The sequence below is a fragment of the Mixophyes fleayi genome, chromosome 7 (assembly GCF_038048845.1).
Source record: "Mixophyes fleayi isolate aMixFle1 chromosome 7, aMixFle1.hap1, whole genome shotgun sequence".
Taxonomy (NCBI): domain Eukaryota; kingdom Metazoa; phylum Chordata; class Amphibia; order Anura; family Limnodynastidae; genus Mixophyes; species Mixophyes fleayi.
The window spans coordinates 1369563-1395157 of NC_134408.1; the positions used below are offsets into that span (position 1 = coordinate 1369563).

Here is a 25595-nt window from a genome sequence, read left to right on the forward strand (position 1 = left end):
CCCATATTAATATATCCCAACCCAGAACTTCCTTTTATCCTTGAGGCAGATGCTTCAGATTCAGCAGTAGGGGCAATATTATCACAGAGAATAGGAGAGAAGATGCTATTACATCCATGTGCCTCTTGTTAAATGAAGAAATTATGATGTGGGAAAAAAAGAACTATTAGCCATTGTGGCTGCATTTACTGAATGGAGACATTTGCTTAAAGGTGCTGCACATCAAATTACCGTGCTTACTGACCACCGGAATCTAGAGTTTGTTCGGCCTGCAAAATGACTTTCTCCGCAACAAGCCAGATGGAATTTATTCCTAAATCATTTTGATTTTGTTATCTCTTATAGACCTGGATCCCGAAATGGGAAAGCTGATGCTGTATCCAGAGCATACATGGAAGACTCACCACAGCATGATCCGGAAAAGACAATCCTCTCTAAGTCAAATTTCCTGGGAGCTATTGGCACGGGGGAGCTGTTGTCTGACATCAAAAAGGGTTATAGAACTGATCCGATTCTTTTAGAACCCCCTACAGATTTACACTTAACCTATCGAGATAAAATTTGGAAGTATGGACATCGCTTGTATGTACCAGCAGCAGCACGATTAAGAGTACTGCAATTTGTCCATGACTCTAGACTGGCAGGCCATAAAGGTGTTTTCAAAACTCATGAATTATTATCTCGTTTCTTCTGGTGGTCGAAATACAAGGAGGATGTTAAAAGATTTGTATCATCCTGCAGTACTTGTGCCCGGTTTAAGACTCCCCGAACTGCTCCACTTTCACTTTTACAGCCTTTGCCAGTTCCTTCTCGTCCATGGGTTTCAATCTCCATGGATATTATTGTGGATTTACCATCATCCAAGGGTATGACTACAATTCTGGTGATTGTAGATCGACTCACAAAGATGACTCATTTTGTGCCCTGTCGTGGACTTTCTTCTTCAAAAGAAACAGCAGATTTACTAATCAGGGAAGTTTTTCGCCTACATGGAGTTCCTGATCATGAAGTCTCTGACCGAGGAGTACAATTTACTTCACGTTTTTTGGAAACAGTTTGTAGTGCTCTTAATATTAATATCAAATTATCAACTTCCATCCTCAATGGAAAGACAGAACGCACCAATCAGACATTAGAACAATACCTACGGTGCTACATTTGCCATCTGCAAGATGACTGGACTAACGTTCTGCCTATGGCAGAGTTCTCATACAACAACTCACAACACTCATCCATAAGACAAAGTCCTTTTTATGCCAATTCGGGGTATCATCCAAACCTACTCCCCAATTTTCCACTGGATTCTTCCATACCTGCTGTTACATCCAGACTAGAGTCACTACAGAATAATCTCAAAGTATTAAGAGAGACATTGCCACATGCACAGGACAGTTATAAGAGAATTGCAGACAGACATCCTAAAGCTGCACCAGTTTTAAATGTTGGCGACAATGTTTGACTTTCTACACGAAACCTAAAAGTAAGCGTGCCTACTCCTAAATCAGGACCGAAATATATAGGTTCTTTTAAAATTTTTGCACAAGTCAGTTCATCTGCCTTTAGATTTAAACTCCCAGGATCTATGAAGGTTCATCCTGTCTTTCATGTTTCTTGACTGAAGCCAGTAGTTTCAAATCTTTTTCCTGGTTTCACTCTGCCTCCTCCAGATCCTGTTCAAATTGATGTACATGAAGAATTTCAGGAAGAGAAAATACTTGATTCACGAATATTTAGAAATAACGTCCGTATTTGATACAATGGCAGGAATATGGACCAGAAGACAATTCATGGGAACCAGAGGAGAATGTCCATGCATCTCGATTACTGCGTGAATTTCATTAAAGATACCCAGAGAAGCCTGCAAAGCAACGTCCAGACGGATGTTATTAAGAGGGGGGAATACTGTAAGGAATTACTTTGACATTTGCATATACGACCACTAGAGTGTCACTACCTGCTTGTGTACAGACCAGACAAACGTCTGACTACCCGCTTGTGTACCGACCCGGCAAACGTCTGACTACCCTCTTGTGTACCGACCCAGCAAACGTCTGACTACCCGCTTGTGTACCGACCCAGCAAACGTCTGACTACCCTCTTGTGTACCGACCCGGCAAACGTCTAACTACCATCTTGTGTACTGACCCGGCAAACGTCTGACTACCCGCTTGTATACCGACCCGGCAAACGTCTAACCACCATCTTGTGTACTGACCCGGCAACCGTCTGACTACCCTCTTGTGTACTGACCCAGCAAACGTCTAACTAGTCGCTGGATATCTACTCGGCTATTGGGCTTCAGATAATACCACCAGCATTGTTACAGTTGTGGAAAAAGCCCGCTACTGCAGAAGCACACGCGAACAACTTCTTCCTTTTTATGGTGCTTTATTGTCAGGATGTTAAATGTTTTGACACCGTATACTTGCACAGCAATCATGGAGACCCTAAACACTAGCTATACATAGTCCAGCTCTCTCTCAGGACCAGCCAGCTCACCCAGCATTGGTCTCCGTGCACAAATTATATAAACAAGCTTTTATACCTGATACTTCTCCCCCAGCCTTAGCTTGATGGACAGGTGACACACCCACCTTCTCTTTAAAAGAAAACGCCCATCACTGGCTCTGTAATTCAAACAGACACACCCTGTCTGTTTGCTGAGAGGAAGGATTTCAAGTCATGTAAGTTAAACCAAATTTAAACTATTGCTTTTCATACATAGGTCTTTACATTCAATCTAGGTGCATTACTGCACAAATGTTTTACTCTACTTCCCTGCTTTCTCTGCATATTGCCAGCTAAATGCCTCCTTTTGTTACATATCCCTCCCCCTAGCGTCTCCAAGTAGGGGGATGCGGACTTCGCGAGGAGCGCATATTTTCGTGACAACGCATATGCATTTTTGTGTAGAATCCCGGGTCTATGTTCTACTGAGAACTTGAAAGGTTGCAGTGCAAAGAACCAGCGGGTTACCTTGGCATTTACCTCCCGGTTGTTCTGCATCCATCTCAATGGTGCATGGTCTGTTATTAAGGTGAACTCTCTGCCTAGGAGATAATAGCGCAGAGCTTCTGTAGCCCATTTTATGGCGAGACATTCTTTCTCCATAGTGGCATATTTTTGTTCCCTTGGAAGCAACTTACGGCTTAGTTACAGGACAGGATTTTCTACTCCATTCTTCTCCTGTGACAGGACTGCACCTAAGCCAACACCAGAGGCATCAGTTTGGAGGAAGAACCTCCGGGTAAAATCCGGTGCTTGTAGAACTGGGGAGGAACAAAGAGCTAACCGGAGATCAGACCAGGCGGTTTCTGCAGAGTCAGACCAGGTCAATCTATCTGGACAACTTTTTTTTAACATGTCCATTAGTGGAGCAGCTCTATTGGCGAAGTGGCTTACAAACCGCCTGTAGTAACCTACTAAGCCTAAAAACGTTCTTAACTGTGACTTTTTGTCTGGTCTTGCCCAATTTTTGACTGCCCCCACTTTGTCTAGCTGGTGTTTGACATGCCCTCGACCAACAACGTACCCCAAATATTTGGCTTCTCTCATGGCTATGGCACATTTCTCTGGGTTAGCTGTTAACCCTGCTGACCTTAATGAAGCTAAGACCGCCTCAACTTTGGCTAAATGTGATCCCCAGTCTGGGGTATAAATCACTATATTGTCCAGGAAAGCGGCTGCATAAGCTGTGTGAGGTCGTAGCAATTTATTCATGCCCCTCTGGAAGGTGGCAGGTGCCCCATGCAATCCAAAGGGTAGGACTTTATATTGATAGAGACCATCAGGGGTGGAAAATGCAGTCTTTGGCTTGGCCGTGGAAGTCAGGGGAACTTGCCAATAACCCTTTGTTAGATCAAGGGTTGTCAAATAATTGCTACCAGCAAGATTTTCCACTAGTTCATCCACACGTGGCATTGGATAGGCATCAAACTGCGACATACTGTTTAGGCGCCTAAAGTCATTGCAGAACCTAATTGTCCCATTGGGTTTCGGGACAAGCACAATGGGACTATTCCACTCACTAGTGGACTCTTCAATCACATCTAACTGGAGCATCTTCTCGACCTCCTTTCTCACGTCCACCCATCTGGCTTCGGGAATACGATACGGCTTCTGCTTTACAATGACTCCTGGAGCAGTGACAATGTCGTGTTCGATTAAGGTAGTGCATCCAGGAATGGAAGAGAAGACATCCCTGTTCCGGCTAATCATTTCTTCAGTCTGTTGTCTCTGCTGAATGGACAAAGCTGGCTCTATGGGCACTTCAGACTTTTCAATGGCAGTACTCACTACCTGAGGAGAGGTTTCCTCATCATGCCAAGGTTTAAGGAGGTTAACATGGTATATTTGCTCCTCCCTTCTCCTACCTAACTGGCGGACTCTGTAATTGACAGGACCGACAGCCTCTAGAACTTCATATGGACCCTGCCAATGGGTGAAAAGTTTGCTTTCCTGGGTGGGAACCAGGACTAGGACCTTGTCCCCAGGCTTGAAAGATCGAACAACAGCACTTTTATCATAACTTTTCCTCTGTCGTTCCTGAGCCTCTTTTACATGTTGCTGCACAATGGGCCCTATCTTTCCTAGCCTCTCATACATTTGTGACACAAATTGTACCAGATTTGGCTCCCTGGGACCTTTCTGCTCCCACCCTTCTTTTAACATATCCAAGATACCCCTGGGCTGTCTCCCAAACAATAACTCAAAGGGACTAAACCCTGTTGAAGCTTGAGGTACCTCACGGATGGCAAACATCAAATAGGGAATAAGAGTGTCCCAATCTTTTTTCTCTTGAGCCACTGCTTTCCTGAGCATGTGCTTTAAAGTGCGGTTAAAGCGTTCCACCAAGCCATCTGTTTGTGGATGGTATACAGAGGTGTGAAGCGCCGTAACCCCTAGCAACTGGCACATGTCCTTCAACAGTTTAGACATGAATGGAGTACCCTGATCTGTGAGAATTTCTTTGGGTATTCCCAAGCGTGTAAACATCAATACAAAATCTCTAGCTATGGTGCTGGACTTTATGTTTCGTAGGGGAATTGCCTCTGGATACCTGGTTGCATAGTCAAGCACCACTAGTATATATTGGTGCCCATGTGCGGATTTATCCAGTGGCCCCACAAGGTCCATAGCTATCCGTTCAAAGGGAACTTGTACTGTTGGTATTGGAATGAGAGGTGCCCTGTACAAGGGTTTGGGACAGGTTCTCTGACAAATGGGACAGGACCGGCAATACTTTTTCACTGCCATGTGTACCACGGGCCAGTAAAACCTAAGCAGAACTCGTTCCCGTGTTTTATCCTCCCCTAGGTGTCCCCCACAGACATGTGTGTGTGCTGCTTTTAACACTAGGGTTACATGGACCTGAGGAACCATTAATTGTTCTACTTTTTCCCCCTGCACATTAGCAACTCTATACAGGAAATTATTTTTAACAATAAAATATGGTATACCTTCTGCAGGCTGGGTGACTTTCGCTACCCCATTTACCTCAGTCACACTTTTAAAAGCATGTTCCAAAGTGGTATCATTAAGTTGGTCTCGAGCAAAGTCCTGCAGAGGAAACAAAATTGGTATTGCGGACCAGTCCGTATCCTCACTGACAGGCGGGGTGGGCTCATCTGCGACATCAACGACCAATGCTAGTTTGGACTGTCCATGTTTCCCCGCAAGTGGATGCTTTTGTGGAACTCCTGCTGTGACTCCCAGGATGGCACTCCGGTTTGGCAGTTCCCAAAGATCGATGTCCAGATGTTTAGGCGGTTCCTTTAAGACCGGGCTTCCGACCGTTGCATCAGTTGCTGGCATGTCTGGCCGGATCCGCTCACGAGGACCTCATTAAACAGTGGGAAGTCTCGCACCAAAATGAGTGGATATGGGAGTTTAGGTGCTATGGCAGCTACCACCATAACAATTTTGTCTTTGAGTGTGACTGGTAGTATTGTTCTTTCATACTCCTCTGTCGTGCCATGTACACAAAGAACCTTCACCTTGGGCAACCGAGAAGTTATGGTTTTGGGTAAGCAGAGCTGGAAACCAATGAGAGTTCACTCCCCGAGTCAACCAAGGCCAGAACAAGGTTCTGGTTGATTAGCACAGTCACCCGGAACAAACAAGTACTTCCTGATGTGGGACTCATGGTAAAACAGCTTGGAAAAGCAGGCCCAATATGTGCCACGGAACAGTCCATGGGTTCCGGTAGTTTAGGACACTCTGCCTTAAAGTGGCCTAGCTAACCACATTCAAACACTTCAGATTAGACAGCTTTGCACCTGGCCCTCTGTCCGTAGTAGTTTTGCCATTGGGCCCTGTAGCAAGGATTGTCAAACCTGGCTTTTGGCGTGGCAGTGGCTTTGGCACAAATGCAGGTTCTTTAGTCATTAGCTGTAGAGCACAAAACCTGTCTACCACGGTGGCAAGCTCTTCATAAGTTTTGGGTCTGATTGCAGAACCCACCTTTGCAAATTGCGGTTCAGCGCCCGGATGCAGTGATCTATCGCCAGAACTTCAATAATCCGAGAAGGCGAATTCTCCTCAGGCTGCAGCCATTTCTTTAAAATTTTAGAAAGTTCAGCCACTTGCGCTCTGACCGTTTTTTCTTTAACATAGCGCCATTGGTGATAGCGCTGGGCTCGGCCTGGCCCGGAAATTCCAATGCGAGCCAATATCTCAGACTTTAGGCACAAAAAACCAGAGGCCCGTTCCTCATCTAGATCAATATACGCTCGCTGAGCTTCACCAGTCAGATATGGCGCCAGCCTCTCAGCCCAATCTTTAGGAGGCCATTTTGCCCTTTTTGCAAGTCTCTCAAAGGACACCAGATATGCTTCTATGTCATCACCTGGCGACATTTTCTGAAGAACAGGACCAAGTGGTTCATTTGTGTCATGTCTCACCTGGCTTAACTCTTCTCTTAAGAGCCTTGTGTTTTCCACCTGTACCTCGGCAACTCGTAACATCTGAGCTTGCTGCTGTTGCTGCGCAGCGGCCACATTCACGACGGTTCTCAGTACTTCCTCCATGTTGACGTCTGCGCGGGTTGGGTAGCGGAAACTTGCTTCCCGGAGTATCCTACTCCTGACACCACTTGTGGCAATAGCCCGCTACTGCAGAAGCACACGCGAACAACTTCTTCCTTTTGATGGTGCTTTATTGTCAGGATGGTAAATGTTTTGACACCGTATACTTGCACAGCAATCATGGAGACCCTAAACACTAGCTATACATAGTCCAGCTCTCTCTCAGGACCAGCCAGCTCACCCAGCGTTGGTCTCCGTGCACAAATTATATAAACAAGCTTTTATATCTGATACTCCTCCCCCAGCCTTAGCTTGATGGACATATGACACACCCACCTTCTCTTTAAAAGGAAACGCCCATCACTGGCTCTGTAATTCAAACAGACATACCCTGTCTGTTTGCTGAGAGGAAGGATTTCAAGTCATGTAAGTTAAACCAAATTTAAACTATTGCTTTTCATACATAGGTCTTTACATTCAATCTAGGTGCATTACTGCACCAATGTTTTACTCTACTTCCCTGCTTTCTCTGCATATTGCCAGCTAAATGCCTCCTTTTGTTACACAGTCAATTTACTTAAAAATGCCTAAACCATTCAGAAAAAGCCATTTAGGGCTGGATAAATAGACCCATTAATAAATCAAAGTGGTAAGGTAATAGATACTGACAGGGAGACGGATTGTGTGTCTGGTACAGCTCTCTATGTCTGTCAGCTGCATAGATTTGGCCACGATGCGGGAGACAGATATTGGGGTGTCAGAGAAGACAGCGCGGCTCTGGGTGCGCCTCGCATCCAGCAGTAGAGTGTAGTTCACTTGGGCAGAGGTTCCAGCTGTAATAGAAGGAGACAGAGTCAGTGACTTAAGTTTAAAGAGGGCACAGGGACATTTTATTTGTAACCGTGTCTTTGAAATGTACACACACAACACAGACTGCACATATCAGAGATCAGTATGATCACACACAACACATAGACTGCACATATCAGAAATCAGTACAATCACACACAACACATAGACTGCACATATCAGAGATCATTACGATCACACACAAGCTCTTATTATGGAGCCCGTTATTGTTATCAGAGTTCAACTCCTGATATTAATGTCATGAGTCCTGGGTGGAAAACACAGAAACTCCTCTGAAGAAGTTATTAGCTGACGATGAAACCATTAAGAGACCCAGTGGTCCAAGGTATCATTACAGGACTGGAGGATATTTCCTAAAGGCTTGTTGTGTTAATCTATAAGACCTTCTAAATTCTAAAGGGGTATCCCCTGCAGGAAAAAAATCTGTCTTTATAGGAAACGGTACCGGTACCGTAGAACAGCATGTGTTACTGATGGCACTTCTTACTACACTGTTCTCCTCTGGACTTTAAAATGCGGCTCAACACTCCGTAGTAGAAGAAATATCCCCTTTTCAAATGACAAATAAATCATAAATATATCTGCCATAAAGCACTAGATTTACTCAAAATTGGCTGTTACAAATACACTCCTGTTCAAATAAACCCATATATAACTTGGCAAAACTTGGAGCAAACCTACTGCCCATGGCAGTCCCAAAAGTCTGCAAATTAAAATTGCACTAGTCCCCATATACACAGATAACTTTAGATCAGATTTTCTCTATATCCTTTTTAATATTTACATCATTATTATATAGTCTGAGCTAATATTTTCAGCTTTATCCACTATTTATCTGGGCTGTATTCTCTGTGTTTTTATGTTAAATTTGTAAGGCATATTTTAAAAATAATTATCATTATTTTGATTTGTTAATACATATTTGTTTTTTTTTGTAAAGTTTGAGATTATATTTATATAATGTTTATCTATTTCACTTCAATAACCTGGCACGCTGTCTCTCTTGTTACTATCTACCTTATTATTTTATACTAGTTGTTTTTAAGAACTTATATAGTCTCACATACTGGATATTTTAGCGCTCTTTCTTTTTATTTGCTCTCTTGATTGAGCTGCTGTGTTTTTGCTATTTGACATTTTATATTTCAGCACCATATAAGGAATAATACTCTTTGTGTGTATCTTTGTGTACATCTGATATGGATCCCATATTATGAAATAATATCCTTCTGAAGTCCAATGGAGTAACAACCTTTTTAAACAGTTCATGTTATCATCTTTTGATGAAAGGTATAATATCTTTATTTTCACAATATGTATCTTCATATTATTTTCTTTAATTTATCACTGACATTTCTATTGTTGTTCAGGAGTACTGATTTTTGGAGATTCAGTACATTGGATATAAGAATTGACTATATATATATATATATATACATATATATGACATGTGATATTTAGATATATCAACTCATGACCTACGGAGTTTAGAAACGTATAGCATTTTTATTATATGAGTTTATCTGCACAGTGTTATTTTCTTTTCTTGCAATTAAATACATGGGATATTATAAACCTATAGTAATTTAGTAATTTGCTGTTTTTTTGAATTGGCCAATTATACCCATTGACCCTTGGCTCCATAATTTTATGGTTCATACCATTGTTATCACACTGGACCTCAGTAGACCTATGAAGATTCTCTTATTGCTAGAAATATTGTTCCAGGGTATAAAATACTTCACAATTGTCTCCCCGGCAATCTATACTAAATTAATCAATTTAAGATTTCCAACCTTCCCTAGAACTCAAATTGTCCAATTTATTTACACTTTCTCTCTTCTATTAAATCACATCCATGATCAACTCACAGTGGAAACAGACATTTTGTAGGATGAACCAACATTTTTTATTAATCCTGCTCAGTTTATAGGCTGACTTAGCACATAAAATAGATGCTTGCACTATGGGTATTTGACAGGTCCACTTTACAAGCTTCACCTCTTCCTCAACCTTCCGACACCATCTCTAACTCTAAACTCCCTCTTCAGTGTCACCCCTCTATTACCACCTCCACATCTTTCTATAATCTTCTAGTGTCTCTACCCTATTGACAGTTATCTATCTTCATCTAATGTTCTTCTCCAGTGTCACCCCTCTATTACCAACCCCATTTCTCCCTCTAATCTATCTCTAGTGACACTTCTCTATTACAAACCCAACATCTACCTAAAAACTCCCTCTCCATTGTCATGCATTCATTAGCAAACCCCCATCTTCCTTTGTTATTCTTTTGTAGTGGCACCATCTACTAAAGAAACCCCATTACCCTCATCCCCAGAGTCTCCACTTGTTACCCTATATATTCCCCAGTCTATACTTATTTCCACTCTCACCTGTAGCACTGATGCTCCTCAGTGCGCTGGTAAAACACACATTAATAGTTGTTGGAGGGTCTTTTCTACTGGATTCTGAACATTCATAGGACGAAAGGGGAATTTCACGAGGTTCAATTCTTATCGATACTGAGACAGCCAGGACTGGGCGAGAGCTGAGTGAGAGGCAAAGAACGAGAATAACCGATGAGTGACTGAGAGATGACATCACACAGAGAAACAAGAACAGAACCTAAGCAAAAACCAATAAACCATTATAGGATCCAGAGTGACATCACATAAAGAACCACTGTACAATCCACAGGAAGAATTACCTACGCAGAAATCAAAGAACCCCTATAATATTATGGGTGACATCACACAATGAGACATTTTAAGTAACCGAGTGAGATCACAGACGCGATATCAAAAGGTAAAGTATACAATAAATCTAACATGGCAGAAGACGTTATTCCTATACATTTAAAAACAACGGTTAAATATCAGGTTGAAGTTACATTGTAAGAGAAAAGGTCACTGTAAAATGTGTTTACAATGTTCTCTGAGATAGGTATAAATCAGAGATTCATAACAGGTAATTGCCAATATTTCAACTGGGTAGAATTGGTAAAACAGGGATATTATGTAGATTACTGGGGTCATGAGTTTGATTCCCCACCATTGGCTCCTTATCTGTGTGTGGTTTCTATGTTCTCTCCATCTATGAGTAGGTTTCCTCCGGGTGCTCCAGTTTCCTCCCATAATTCAAAAACATACTAGTTGGTTAACTGGCATCTGACAATATTAACCTTATTGTGCTTGTGTCTGTATCTCTGTGTTAAGGAATTTAAATTGTAAGTTCCAGTTGGGCAGGGACTGATGTGAATAACAAATATACTCTGTACAGCGCTGGGGAATTGGTGGCGCTTTATAAATAAATGATGATAATGATTGTGAAGATACTGAGTTGAGGGTGACACTCTGTGCCGCACCCGGTACCTATCTAAGGTTCAAAATCTCCCAGGCAAATATCCAAAATAAAATAAATAACTTTAATTAACAAAATCGTAGCACCAAACAACAATAAACATATTTAAATAATAGCTTGAAACACTACAGTCTGGAACAGACAACATACAGGGTATAATGAAAACACCTCACCAGTATCCTAGTCACTCCCAGGGACTGCTGTCTATCAATCCAAGCTTCTCCCCCTCTCTCCTTTAAGGCTACCAGCAAGGTAGTGGTCCTGAGTCACTGTCACTCCGCTTTTAGCGGACACACAGCTCCCCAAGACCTGGAGAGGTAGATCAGGGCAACGGCAGTACTCCAGGGGCCGATTGTCCCATTCCTGTCAGGGGCAGAGATCTAGATCTCAGCGCCAGCCTGACTTCAGCTATCACTGGGTAGTGAATGCCAATTTGCTGTTCTCTGGAGCTGTTTTTTAAAGGCAAAGATTACCTCCTTAGGAGTTTAAGGATCTGTCTGTAACATAGTAACATAGTTGATGAGGTTGAAAAAAGACACCAGTCCATCAAGTTCAACCTATTTTGGATCTCCTGCGATCCTGCACTTATATTTGTAATTAATCCAGAGTAAGCAACCGCCCATCTGTTTCAATTTTGAAAATCCCCCCAGACTCAATATTGCAATCCAATTTTTTACCCTATATCCACTACTATCCTTTATTTTAAATTAACGGTCGTATCCCTGGATACACCTTTCCGCTAAAAATTTGTCTAACCCTTTCTTAAACAGATCTATTGAATCTGCCATCACAACCTTCCCTGGCAATGAATTCCATATCTTGACTGCCCTTACTGTAAAGAACCCCTTCCTTTGCTGGTTGTGAAATTTCCTCTCCTCTAACCTTAGGGGATGACCACGTGTCCTGTGTATGGTCCTTGGGGTAAAAAGTTCCCATGAAAGCTCTCTGTATTGACCCCTAATGTATTTGTACATAGTAATCATATCTCCCCTTAGACGCCTCTTTTCTAAAGTAAACATGCCTAAACTGGCTAACCTTTCCTCATAACTTAATGACTCCATACCCTTTATCAATTTTGTCTCCCTTCTCTGAACCCTTTCTAGTTCCAAATTATCTTTTTTATAGAGTGGTGCCCAGAACTGTGCTGCATATTCAAGATGAGGTCTTACCAACGATTTATACAGTGGCAAAATTACACTGTCTTCCCTTGCATCTATGCCCCTTTTTATGCATGCCAATACTTTGTTTGCCCTTGCAGCTGCTGCTTGACATTGAGCACTATTGCTAAGTCTACTGTCTACGAGCACTCCCAAATCCTTTTCCATTATAGATTCTCCCAAATTAATTCCATTTAATTTATAGATTGCGTTCTTGTTTTTGATCCCTGAATGCATAACCTTACATTTATCTGTGTTAAACCTCATATTCCATTTAGCCGCCCAATCCTCTAGTTTATTTAAGTCCCTCTGTAGAGAAGCTACATCTTGCTCTGATTTTATTACCTTACAGAGTTTAGTGTCATCTGCAAAAATAGAAACTTTACTCTCTAAACCATCACCAAGGTCATTAATAAATATATTAAAAAGGAGTGGTCCCAGCAAGGAACCTTGAGGTACTCCACTTAAGACCTTTGACCAATTAGAAAATGTTCCATTTATCACAACTCTCTGTTCCCTATTCTCTAACCAGTTTTCGATCCAAGTACAAATTTTGATTTCTAGACCCAGTTCCCTTATTTTGTAAACCAACCTCTTGTGTGGCACTGTATCAAGGGCCTTTGCAAAATCTAAGTAGACCACATCTACTGTCCTGCCCTGGTCTAAATTCCCACTAACTTCCTCGTAGAAACTAATTAGATTAGTTTGACATGACCTATCCCTCACAAATCCATGTTGATTTCCACTAATAATTTTATTGCGTACCAAGTAATCCTGAATACTGTCCCTTAAAATACCTTACAGTAGTTTCCCAACTATTGATGTCAGGCTTACAGGTCTATAATTCTCTGGTTGTGATCTTGTCCCCTTTTTAAACAACGGCACCACATCTGCTATTCGCCAATCCCTTGGTACTGAGCCTGATGAGATTGAATCTCTGAAAATTAAGAATAGCGGTCTAGCTATTTCCGAGTTTAACTCCAAAAGGACCCTTGGGTGTATGTCACCTGGACCTGGAGCTTTATTTATCTTAATATTCTTCAGTCTGATTGGACCTTTTCCATGTTTACCTTTTGACAGGTAAACATACAGACAAAGGGATAGCAGATGAGTCACTCCTGATTTAATTAGGAACAGATATTGTTCTGTGGTTATACAGCAGAAGTTGTTTAAACAGATCGGGTCACAATACAGACACATTACATTTAAATACACAATGCAGTTCTCTGTAATTAATCATCTAGATCTATCTGTGGACCTCTTCCCTATGCTAGCACACACAAACACACAGCTTAGCAAAGATAAGTGACCCCCCCTGGTGTGCTGTACATTCATACAGGACTGGTAGACAAAAATCCTTTTGACTCGGCTGATACAATGGACTAGTTTTCAAGATAAGAAACCAATGCTGGCAGACATTTTAGTTACATACAAAATAGAATATATACAATTTGTAATATGACTGGGAAATATGGGGAATCAGAGGGCTAGAAAAAGAATATGTTTTTATAGTTCAGTTTGCGAGAAACGAGGTACAGACTGGTTGAGGTGAATTAATACCTCGTTTCACCACAATGATGATTGGGAATAATTTCATTCACTGTATAAACTACATTCTAACCTCAAAATAAGGACTCGACCTTCACTCCCCACGGTAAGATCTGGAAGACCATCTTTAGTCATGTCCAGGTTGCCAGCCACCGACTTTCCAAAAAACATCATGCCGCTTGTAAAGAGACTTCCTGCAACACGCTGGGGAAGAAGAATATACAATGACAATAGGAAACCAGTCCACAATGTGACAGAGGAGAGAGTGTAAATGGGATGTTTCACACAGTTTGCAAAGCACACGAGTGAAGCATGGGGAGCTTAGTTGACAATGAAGAGGGACATCAAGTGTCCTGGATCTACATAATGACCAGTCTGCCAGTGAAAACAATAGTCCATCCTGCACACTTCAAGGAACACAGCTACTCTCCTCCTACTCTATTCTACTTCCCAGAAACTAGAAGTGGACCTAGGTTTGTGGAGTAGTGGAAAAGAGGCGCCATGTGCAACCATCACATCATAGTTCAACCTCTTACTCCTCATTACTCTCCTTATCATTAAAAAATTGAATTAAAACTTCTGTTTTACTCCTAAAATACTCTTAGTTTATGTCTGAAATGAATCTTGAGAGTGAGGGGACATCGGAGAGTGTTTATTACATGTTGTCATTTGTAAGTAGAGATGGTCACTGACCCCCGTGTTTTGGTTTTGGATTCGGTTTTGGATCTGGATTACCGTCGTGTTTTGGTTTTGGTTTTGGTTTTGCAAAACCGCCATTGCGTGTTTTGGTTTTGGTTTTGTTTGGTTTTGTTTTGCTATTTTATTGGAAAATACATGTTTTGTGCCTAAAATAACCCAATTTAGTGCTCCAACTGTTTTAGAGATAAGTAATCTAATTGTTGAGGTAATAAATCATCCAAAAAAACTGTTTAATTCTTCGTTGGTAGGCCTTCATTTATTCAACACACAAAACAGATTGTCTTCCTCTCCATCTATGCATATTGGCAATGCAGCCATCATCTTTGGATGTATATTACACCCTACACTTATAGTTAAATATGTAAAGAAATGGAAAAAGACAGTTTGCTTTCTGTCTCTATAGGCCCCCCTCCACTTTTTTAAAAAAACAAAAAATTCAGCCATTATAGACTGTACAATATTAATTGACATGGAGAAAGCCAGTTTGGTTTCTGTTTCTCTAGGCCCCCCTCCACTTGTATAAAATACTAATAAATTCAGCTGTTATATACTGTACAATATAAATTGAAATGGACAAAGGCAGTTTGGTATCTGTCTGCATCAGATCCTCTCTCCACTAGGAGTAAAATAGAAAACTATTCAGCCGTTATATAATCTAGAATATAAATAGAAATTGAGAAAGGCAATTTGGTATCTGTCTGCATCATAATCATCAACATCATCATTAGCGCCCTCGACGCCTACACAAATCTCCCCCTCATCCTCTTCTAATTCCAAAGTGGCATCCTCAATTTGGGTATTACCGGCTACACTCGGGCTATTAAGGCACACATCAGCAGAATGCTCACGATTAGACATCCCACTGTTGGATGGACTCTCCACAGGGATTGTTGTCATTTGTGAATCAGAGCAAATATTCTCCTGTAATGCCTCACTGTTATCTTGCAGCTCGGCTTTGACGCGTAACAGTAGTTGTGCACCAATTGTAGGCTGGGTAACTTTTTGGGATCTGCCACTAATAGCCAAAGGTGAAGGCCTCATTCTCTCTTTGCCACTGCGTGTGTAGAATGGCATGCTTGCAATTTTTTTTTTATCGTCACTTAACTTTTGCTCAGTTACACTTCTTTTTCGCTTCAATACAGTAAATTTTTTTTTGGTTTTTGTTTTTTGCACTAATTTGAAAACACTCTGTTGTTTGACATCGCCTTGGCCAGATGACGTACTGGGAACACTAACATCAGGACTGGTGACAGAACCTGGTTGCTCATTTAGATCATATGTGGACTGCTTTGAATCCATTCTGAGCGCAAACCACTGGGGAGTGCTAAAAATTATTTAGTAGATTCTGCTGACAGTTATGACTTTTGACAGCCAGAAATATTAATGCACAATTAGGGAGGACACCCCAAAAGCACTGAGGAGTGCTAAAAATTATTTAGTAGATTCTGCTGACAGTTATGACTTTTGACAGCCAGAAATATTAATGCACAATTAGGGAGGACACCCCAAAAGCACTGAGGAGTGCTAAAAATTATTTAGTAGATACTGCTGACAGATATGACTTTTGACAGCCAGAAATATTAATGCACAATTAGGGAGATCACCCCAAAAACACTGAGGAGTGCTAAAAATTATTTAGTAGATACTGCTGACAGATATGACTTTTGACAGCCAGAAATATTAATGCACAATTAGGGAGGACACCCCAAAAACACTGAGGAGTGCTAAAAATTATTTAGTAGATACTGCTGACAGATATGACTTTTGACAGCCAGAAATATTAATGCACAATTAGGGAGGACACCCCAAAAGCACTGAGGTGTGCTACAAATTATTTAGTAGATACTGCTGACAGATATGACTTTTGACAGCCAGAAATATTAATGCACAATTAGGGAGGACACCCCAAAAGCACTGAGGAGTGCTACAAATTATTTAGTAGATACTGCTGACAGATATGACTTTTGACAGCCAGAAATATTAATGCACAATTAGGGAGGACACCCCAAAAGCACTGAGGTGTGCTACAAATTATTTAGTAGATATTGCTGACAGATATGACTTTTGACAGCCAGAAATATTAATGCACAATTATGGGGGACACCCCAAAAGCGCTGGGGAGTACCAAATATGAAGAAAAAATAATAAACCTCTATCCTCCTCTCTGCACTAGCGATTTTGGTTAGAGCAATTGCAAGAACAATATTGTATTCTCTGTCCCTGCTCTAATTAGCCTATGACTACACCCTGCTCTCTCCCTCTGTCAAATGGCGATGGATTGCTGTGGAGGCGTGTATTTATAAAGTTGAAGTATCGCGAGAACCGAGTCCCGAGATCCGACAACGTCACAATGACGTTCGGCCTCGATTTGGATTCGGAATGGGCGGGAGAGTACCGAGCTGCTCAGCTCGGTACTCGGATACCCAAAGTTCGGGTGGGTTCGGTTCTCGGAGAACCGGACCCGCCCATCTCTATTTGTAAGTATGAATCTTTGTCACACTTTGGGCAAACTGCTCCAATAAATGTGTTTCTACACCGAAGTGCAACAGGAGGGTGCAAAACATGACCCATTAGAGTATAGGACAATACCCAATGTCCTCCAATTCAGAGTTGGAGAAGTCCTAAGTGATGGCAATGCCCATTCAAAGCTCTGCACAGCTAGATACACCACTAAAATGTGTCCTATCCACCCCGTCACCTCAATAATCTTGCCCTATTTACTGCTCTGCAAGACTAAACTCCGACTCTGTGCTCCTCAAGGAATGCCCTCATTTTGCCAAATACTTCAAACTACTGGTGAAAATGTCTTTGAAAATGGCATCATCCTTCTCTAAAAACCTTGGCACTTTGGTGGATACCTTGGAGCACTTACACTAATAGAGATCTGTGGCACAAGAGGATTTTATGATGCTCCTTCTATCAAAGAATAAAGTGACTCAGCTCAAAACATTTAGTGCAAGTAAAGGTTATGAAGAACATGTGATATGAATTATGTCCAAGTTGTATGTTTTCTGCCCCTGATATTGTAGCTCTTACAGGACCAATAGTAGAAGCTCTTTTATAAATGTAAACGTTTCAGAAGTTTCTCAGCACTGAATATACTTGAGATAAATCTGTGCTCCTGGGGGTAGATATTTTTCTACTAACAGCACACTTCCACACGCCGGCTCTCAGTCTCCAGCCCCACCCTCAGGCTGCAAGTCATGTGACGGAATGTATATGCCAGGTATCTATGCTTGTAGTAATTAACCAGATTTACTTATTTTGCATCAAACTAACTGGGGTGTGGGACATGACCAATCTATAAATTTTTAACATTCATGAGGTGTTACATTTGGGACTAATTTTTTAGAACCTTTTTATCTGTGACTCCTTCATAAATGTCCTCCATTGTGTCTTGTTGTCAGGTCTTAGGGACCCCTGTCACAATGTCTTTCATTGTCCTGGCCCTCACAATGCAGATGGTTAAAAAGAGCCCCAAAGCTTCTAGGCGCTTGATTGGTATCCTCTGGGACAGGCCTGACCAACCTGTGGCTCTCCAGGTGTTGTGAAACCCTCAAATCCCAGCATGCCTATCCAGCTGGCTATCTATTAGCAAAGCATGCTGGGGCTTGTAGTTTCACAACACCTGGAGAGCCACAGATTGTCCAGGCCTGTTCTGGGAGGAGAGGGCACACTATTTTGCACCTCTTCTTCATACAGATACCAGCACTGACTATCTTGGTATGTTTACACTATGGCAAGACTCATGCTGGTTAAAGTGCTTGTCGAGCGCTGGGACGGGTTGAAGATTTGAATTTTCCAGCTGCTAATAGGTCTTATACATGAGCTCTGGCCAAAAAACTTTCTAAAGAGAAACATAAGTAGGAGATGATTCCAAATGGATGTTCTCATTTCTGAGTTCCTGCACAATGTAGATTCATTCTGATGGAAGTTCTCATTGCTGAGTTCCTACGAGATGGAGATGATTCTGATAGATGTTCTCATTTGTGAGTTCCTGCGAGATGGACATGATTCTGATGGATGTTCTCATTGCTGAGTTCCAGAGAGATGGACATGATTTGGATGGATGTTCTCATTACTGAATTCTTGCGAGGTGGAGATGATTATGATGGATGGTCTCATTGCTGAATTCCTGCGAGGTGGAGATGATTATGATGGATGTTCTCATTGCTGATTTCCTTCGAGATGGAGATGATCTGATGGATGTTCTCATTGTTTAATTCCTGCGAAGTGGAGATGATTGTGATAAATGTTCTCATTCATGAGTTCCTGTGAGATGGAGATGAATCTGATGGATGGTCTCATTGCTGAGTTCCTACGAGGTGGAGAAGATTCTGATGGATGTTCTCATTTCTGAGTTCCTACGAGATGGAGATGATCTGATGGATGTTCTCATTGTTGAATTCCTGCGAAGTGGAGATGATTGTGATAAATGTTCTCATTCATGAGTTCCTGTGAGATGGAGATGAATCTGATGGATGGTCTCATTCGTGAGTTCCAGAGATGTGGAGATGACTCTGATGTAAAGTAGTAAGATATGGATCTCCCAAAATTATTCTGAACATTTGGAAGAGATATTCCCTTTCTACTCCAAAATGATCTCTTTTTAATCATTTTGATGTATGGACTTTGGTCCAAATTGATTCTGATTGTTAGTTTAATTTAAGTGTTCATGGCAACAGTCATGAGTAGGGTAAAGCTACTTGTGCTGTATACATTGTGAAAAAGGAAAGGTCACAGATATAAATTAATGAAATAGTCTGGGAACAATCTCTGATAGAATATTGTTTACTCAAAAATGAACATTTGGGGTCCAAGACTTTGTACGGAAAGATTTTGGTGTATATTTACTAAACTGCGGGTTTTGAAAAAGTGGAGATGTTGCCTATAGCAACCAATCAGATTCTAGCTGTCATTTTGTACAATGCACTAAATAAATAAAAGCTAGAATCTGATTGGTTACCATAGGCAACATCTCCACTTTTCCAAACCCGCAGCTTAGTAAATCTAGCTCTTTGTGTGCTGGAGTTTTTTATTTAATTTTATTTTTTTTATACTGTAATTGTAATTGAGAGAGACACACATTTCTAGGTCCCGATTTAAATAATAGCTTTCTGATGTTGAATTTGAAAAGAACTAGTTTACAATTAGTTGGAGCAGTTACTACAGTTTCTGGTACTGATTATGTTTTTATAATTTTGTGGAGTTTATGTGACCCAATTCAGTTTAACTCTTGTGTGATTTACATTTTGACTACTTTAGTTTCTTGTCTTCTATTTTGGTTATGGTTAGTGATATTTACTGATGACAGTATTTGCAGTATTCTCACCTGTATATATGACGTCCTGAAGCCCTTGGACTGGCCTGGGAAGATGTACAGAGCCCCCTGATTGTTGTCCTCACAGGGAGCCCCGATGGCCAGGTCAGGAAATGGATCTCCAGTCAGGTCTGGCAGAACGGAGATGGCAGAACCAAAATGACCCTCAGACTGGCTGCTTTCACCCTGCAGGGTCTGGGGACATGTGAAGGTGACGAGGTTCTTCATGGGATCATGAGGATTCGTATCCTGGGACCAAACACACTCAGATCAGCTTCATTTTCTGCAAACTATGCTCAAATAAGAAAACTTGTAGATAATATTGACCTCAGTTATATGGTCTAACTGCACGGTACACAAAGAAAGAGGAACAGTTGTAAAATGGTTTTAGAAACATTGATAATAGATATAAATAAAAATGTGAGGTAGAATAATGGGAACAAAATAAAGAAAAAGGCAGTAACGCCATTGACATCAGCTATAAAGCAACATGAGAATGACTCGAGGTTATCCTCCAGGTTAATCATTTCCGTCTTCCATTGCAGCTCTCTTTTCTCTTGTATACTGGAATGTGTAATATATAACAGTACACTATAGGGGAACCTTAGACCATCGTACACATACTTTACGATAGAGCAGAGACACAGGAAAGCTGCATGAACACAAGGGTCTGTAGAGCCATTATATGGTACTGTCAGGCAGCTGAGTGGTGTACACTGTCTGCATACTGATCAATCAAGGCTGCAATTATTAATGTATTACTTACTATTAGATAAGAATAAACAGAACAACTAATATAATAAATTAATGGTGGGATAATAATATGTACCGGTTGGAGAACCCCTTTAATAAGTAAAACATTATACAAAATGATATAAAAAGATAATTAAAAGGCAGAATGTATTAACAATTCAACAGATTCTTAATCCCTTGATCAACCACAACACATTTTTTCACCTTTTTAAATCTTTGACATCCCCATCAATTGATCCTCCAACCAGTCATCTAATCTCACTAACTGGATTACCAGGTGGATTAGTCTGGTAAAACCACACACACCTGTGTATTTCAAATCCACAGTAGGAAATGGTATTTATATTAGGTCTGGTCCAGGGGCAGATCCAGACTATTGCTATACCCCGGGCGATTTTAGGGGGGGCGATTTAGGCCCCGTCCCCTTTCTAATTTCCAAGTCTGCCGGCGGCTGAACAGTATGTGCAGGTCCGCTCGGCAGTGACCGTGTGCTGCCCCGCTGCTTTGATTGTGTTTAAAACACAATCAGAGCAGCCGGGCAGCACACTGTCACTGCTGAACGGACCTGCACAGTGTGCAGCCGCCGGCAGCAAGCCCCTGCTAGGGGAAGGGGGCGATCGCCCAGATCACCCCCCCCTGGATCCGCCACTGGTCTGGTCCATGAACTACTCTCATCATCTTATCTCAGAACTCCAGTAACAACTACTGTATTATATTTACTAATGGAGGTCTCACCTGAGCAGGGATGGGGCACAGGTATATTCTAATGGAGGTCTCACCTGAGCAGGGATGGGGCACAGGTATATTCTAATTAGAGATGGTCACTGACCCCCGTGTTTTGGTTTTGGATTCGGTTTTGGATCTGGATTACCGTCGTGTTTTGGTTTTGGTTTTGGTTTTGCAAAACCGCCATTGCGTGTTTTGGTTTTGGTTTTGGTTTTGTTTGGTTTTGTTTTGCAATTTGTTATAAAAATTTCATTTATTGGTGCTAAAATAACATAATTTAGGTATTATTTTGTAGCTACATTATTATTAACCTCAGTAACACTAATTTCCAGTCATTTTTTATTCAATTTTGAACACCTCCTATGTCACAATATGATTTTCATACACTTGAAAAGAAAAATTGCTGCAGTTCTTGCCAGTGATAACAAAAAGGCCATTGTCATGCCTGGGCATAAGACCAAAAATCCACCTCTTAAGTGTGGAATTATTTTTACACGAATCCTGGCAAGAGTTGTCTATCCATTTGTAACATTTTGAAAGCCACACTCAGTAGAGGTAGGGACCTTAACCATCTGGGATCCTCATCCATGTTTCGTCATTTTTCAGCGAGTTATTGGCAAACTGTTGGGAAAATCAGAAACTTTGGTTAAAAAAAAATTAACAACAAGCATTCCAGCATAATCTACCTCCCTTCTCTCATCTACATCCCAGCACCTGCAATCTTCCCCCCCAACAATTGGCAAGTAAACAATCCTCTGCAAGAGGAAGCAAGAATGAAACCTGTCACCCAGTCGCAAAGCGGATCACAGACGCCCTGGGTACTATGCTAGCGTTAGATCTGTGTCCAATGTCCACTATTAATACAGTTGGTTTAAGACATTTAATTGAGGTGTTATGTCCCTGTTAGCAAATGTCATCACTATACCATTTTACTAGAAAAGCTTATTCTCTCCTGTACCGGAAAGTTCCTAAAAATGTCATTATTGGGTGACAAAATGGTATTCTACCCACTGTACACTTAACCACAGATATGTGTACAAGCGGAACTGGGCAAACAAAAGATTATATGACTGTGAAAGCCCACTGGGTTGGTCTTTCGCCTTCCCCAGCATGGACAGCAGCAGCATGTACCCAGGTGCATCACATTTTTGAGAAGTAGGCTACTCTGTGTATCAGCAGCTTCACTAAGAGGCATACAGCTGACAAACTGTTCCAAAAACTAAGGGATGTCATTGAAAGATGGCTAATCCTGCTTGGAGTCTCCTGAGGATATGTCATTTCTGATTACGACCCCAATATTGGTCCAGCATTACAGCGGGGCTGAATTCCATCACATTTCCTGTTTTGCACACACTATCAACTTGGTGTTACAGAACTTTTGAAAAATGACATGCAGGAGATGCTGTTTGTGTCCATAAACATTTAGGGTCAATTTGTGGTTTCTGCAACAGCATGTAGGAGAATACAGCAGCTGCAAGAAGACTAGCATTTGAGGGGAATATACTTTAGTCCAGCGAAGTAGTTACCTGTGAAGAAAGTGCAGACACAGTTAGCTTGAGTCAAGTGATTGCCTTAATAATAGATTTTGAAAAGGTGCTACATAAAATTATAGTGTGCAATAAAACAAAGTAAATGTGCTAACTATATTTTAATTGTAGATGAAATACTTAATTTTCTTTGCAAGGATCCCAGACTTATCAACATCTTGTTGGGACGTCTTCTCCTTCAGTTTCTCTGGCAACTGCTTGTAATAAAAGAAATTGCTTTCCCAAGACACCCAGTGGTGATGCAGATGAGTCCGCTAAACATTTTGATATTTGCTGTGCTGTAAAAGAATTGCCCAAAAACCGTGACAGCTCTGCCCTAAAATCAACTAGTCATTCCCTTTGGAAGGCCATTATCAGCAATTACATCATACTACACAGACTTCTATGATATTGGGATATTGGGATGAATTAGTATTGTTGGAGGAAGATTATCACTAAACCCTGCCACCTCTCCAGTTTCGCAATGAGCTATGGTACAATAAAATGTAACTGCAGATTTAGACCAAGACTGTCAGCCCTATTATTTCTATTTCAGCAATTACAATTAGCAATGGAGCAATGGAGCTCTTCTCTTTGGGTGTTACCTATATAACGCAGCACAATTTGCCTGCAAATTCTACAGACAAGCCTGCTTGTCTTCCTCTCCATCAATGACTCTTAGCAATTGAGCACTCGTCTTTGGGTGTACACCCAAACATTATTAGTGAAAATTATGAAAAATACAGTTTAATCCCTGATAGGCCCTCCACCATCCTTTGCATGTTAATAGTAGGATTGGTTGGAATTATGGTCAAGGTCACACATTTTTTTGACAAATCCTTCAAACCAGCCCAGATGTCAAACTGTTGTGGTCTGCCCCCTGCGTCATCCCTGCTTGTGTTTGGAAAGTGCATATTGGTGCCAGAACCTCACATGCCAGAACTGCTCCCACTGGTGCCACACTGCTGCAGGACTTACACAATCAACCGCATCCTCATCGTCGGATACCCAAATCTCCCCCACATCCTCTTCTAAAGACAAAGTGTCATCCTCACTTGGTGTATCACCGGCTACACTCGGGCTGTTCAGGCACACATCAGCAGAACTGCTGAAAGGGCCCTTCTTTATGGGTAGACTAACAGAATGGTCACGATTAGACATCCCACTGTTGGATGGACTCTCCACAGGGATTGTTGTCATTTGTGAATCAGAGCAAATATTCTCCTGTAATGCCTCACTGTTATCTTGCAGCTCGGCTTTGACGCGTAACAGTAGTTGTGCACCAATTGTAGGCTGGGTAACTTTTTGGGATCTGCCACTAATAGCCAAAGGTGAAGGCCTCATTCTCTCTTTGCCACTGCGTGTGTAGAATGGCATGCTTGCAATTTTTTTTTTATCGTCACTTAACTTTTGCTCAGTTACACTTCTTTTTCGCTTCAATACAGTAAAAATTTTTTGGGTTTTTGTTTTTTGCACTAATTTGAAAACACTCTGTTGTTTGACATCGCCTTGGCCAGATGACGTACTGGGAACACTAACATCAGGACTGGTGACAGAACCTGGTTGCTCATTTAGATCATATGTGGACTGCTTTGAATCCATTCTGAGCGCAAACCACTGGGGAGTGCTAAAAATTATTTAGTAGATTCTGCTGACAGTTATGACTTTTGACAGCCAGAAATATTAATGCACAATTAGGGAGGACACCCCAAAAACACTGAGGTGTGCTACAAATTATTTAGTAGATACTGCTGACAGATATGACTTTTGACAGCCAGAAATATTAATGCACAATTAGGGAGGACACCCCAAAAACACTGAGGAGTGCTAAAAATTATTGAGTAGATACTGCTGACAGATATGACTTTTGACAGCCAGAAATATTAATGCACAATTAGGGAGGACACCCCAAAAACACTGAGGTGTGCTACAAATTATTGAGTAGATACTGCTGACAGATATGACTTTTGACAGCCAGAAATATTAATGCACAATTAGGGAGGACACCCCAAAAACACTGAGGAGTGCTAAAAATTATTGAGTAGATACTGCTGACAGATATGACTTTTGACAGCCAGAAATATTAATGCACAATTAGGGAGGACACCCCAAAAACACTGAGGTGTGCTACAAATTATTGAGTAGATACTGCTGACAGATATGACTTTTGACAGCCAGAAATATTAATGCACAATTAGAGAGGACACCCCAAAAACACTGAGGAGTGCTAACATTTATTGAGTAGATACTGCTGACAGATATGACTTTTGACAGCCAGAAATATTAATGCACAATTAGGGAGGACACCCCAAAAACACAGAGGAGTGCTAAAATTTATTGAGTAGATACTGCTGACAGATATGACTTTTGACAGCCAGAAATATTAATGCACAATTAGAGAGGACACCCCAAAAACACTGAGGAGTGCTAACATTTATTGAGTAGATACTGCTGACAGATATGACTTTTGACAGCCAGAAATATTAATGCACAATTAGAGAGGACACCCCAAAAACACTGAGGAGTGCTAACATTTATTGAGTAGATACTGCTGACAGATATGACTTTTGACAGCCAGAAATATTAATGCACAATTATGGGGGACAAC

At 41.3% G+C, this 25595-nt stretch overlaps 1 protein-coding gene across 2 annotated transcripts in view; it reads right to left on the reverse strand.

The window, feature by feature from the left end:
• Positions 1–25595, reverse strand: part of LOC142097131 (integrin alpha-X-like) — a 149287-nt gene that overhangs the window by 21514 nt on the left and 102178 nt on the right. For both annotated transcript variants that reach the window (XM_075178733.1, XM_075178734.1), the window contains exons 14-17: positions 19995–20231; positions 14037–14167; positions 10292–10446; positions 7695–7858 (exon numbers count right to left, since the gene is read on the reverse strand). In XM_075178733.1, the coding sequence (XP_075034834.1) occupies positions 7695–7858; positions 10292–10446; positions 14037–14167; positions 19995–20231 (687 nt within the window). The remainder of the gene's footprint in view (positions 1–7694; positions 7859–10291; positions 10447–14036; positions 14168–19994; positions 20232–25595) is intronic.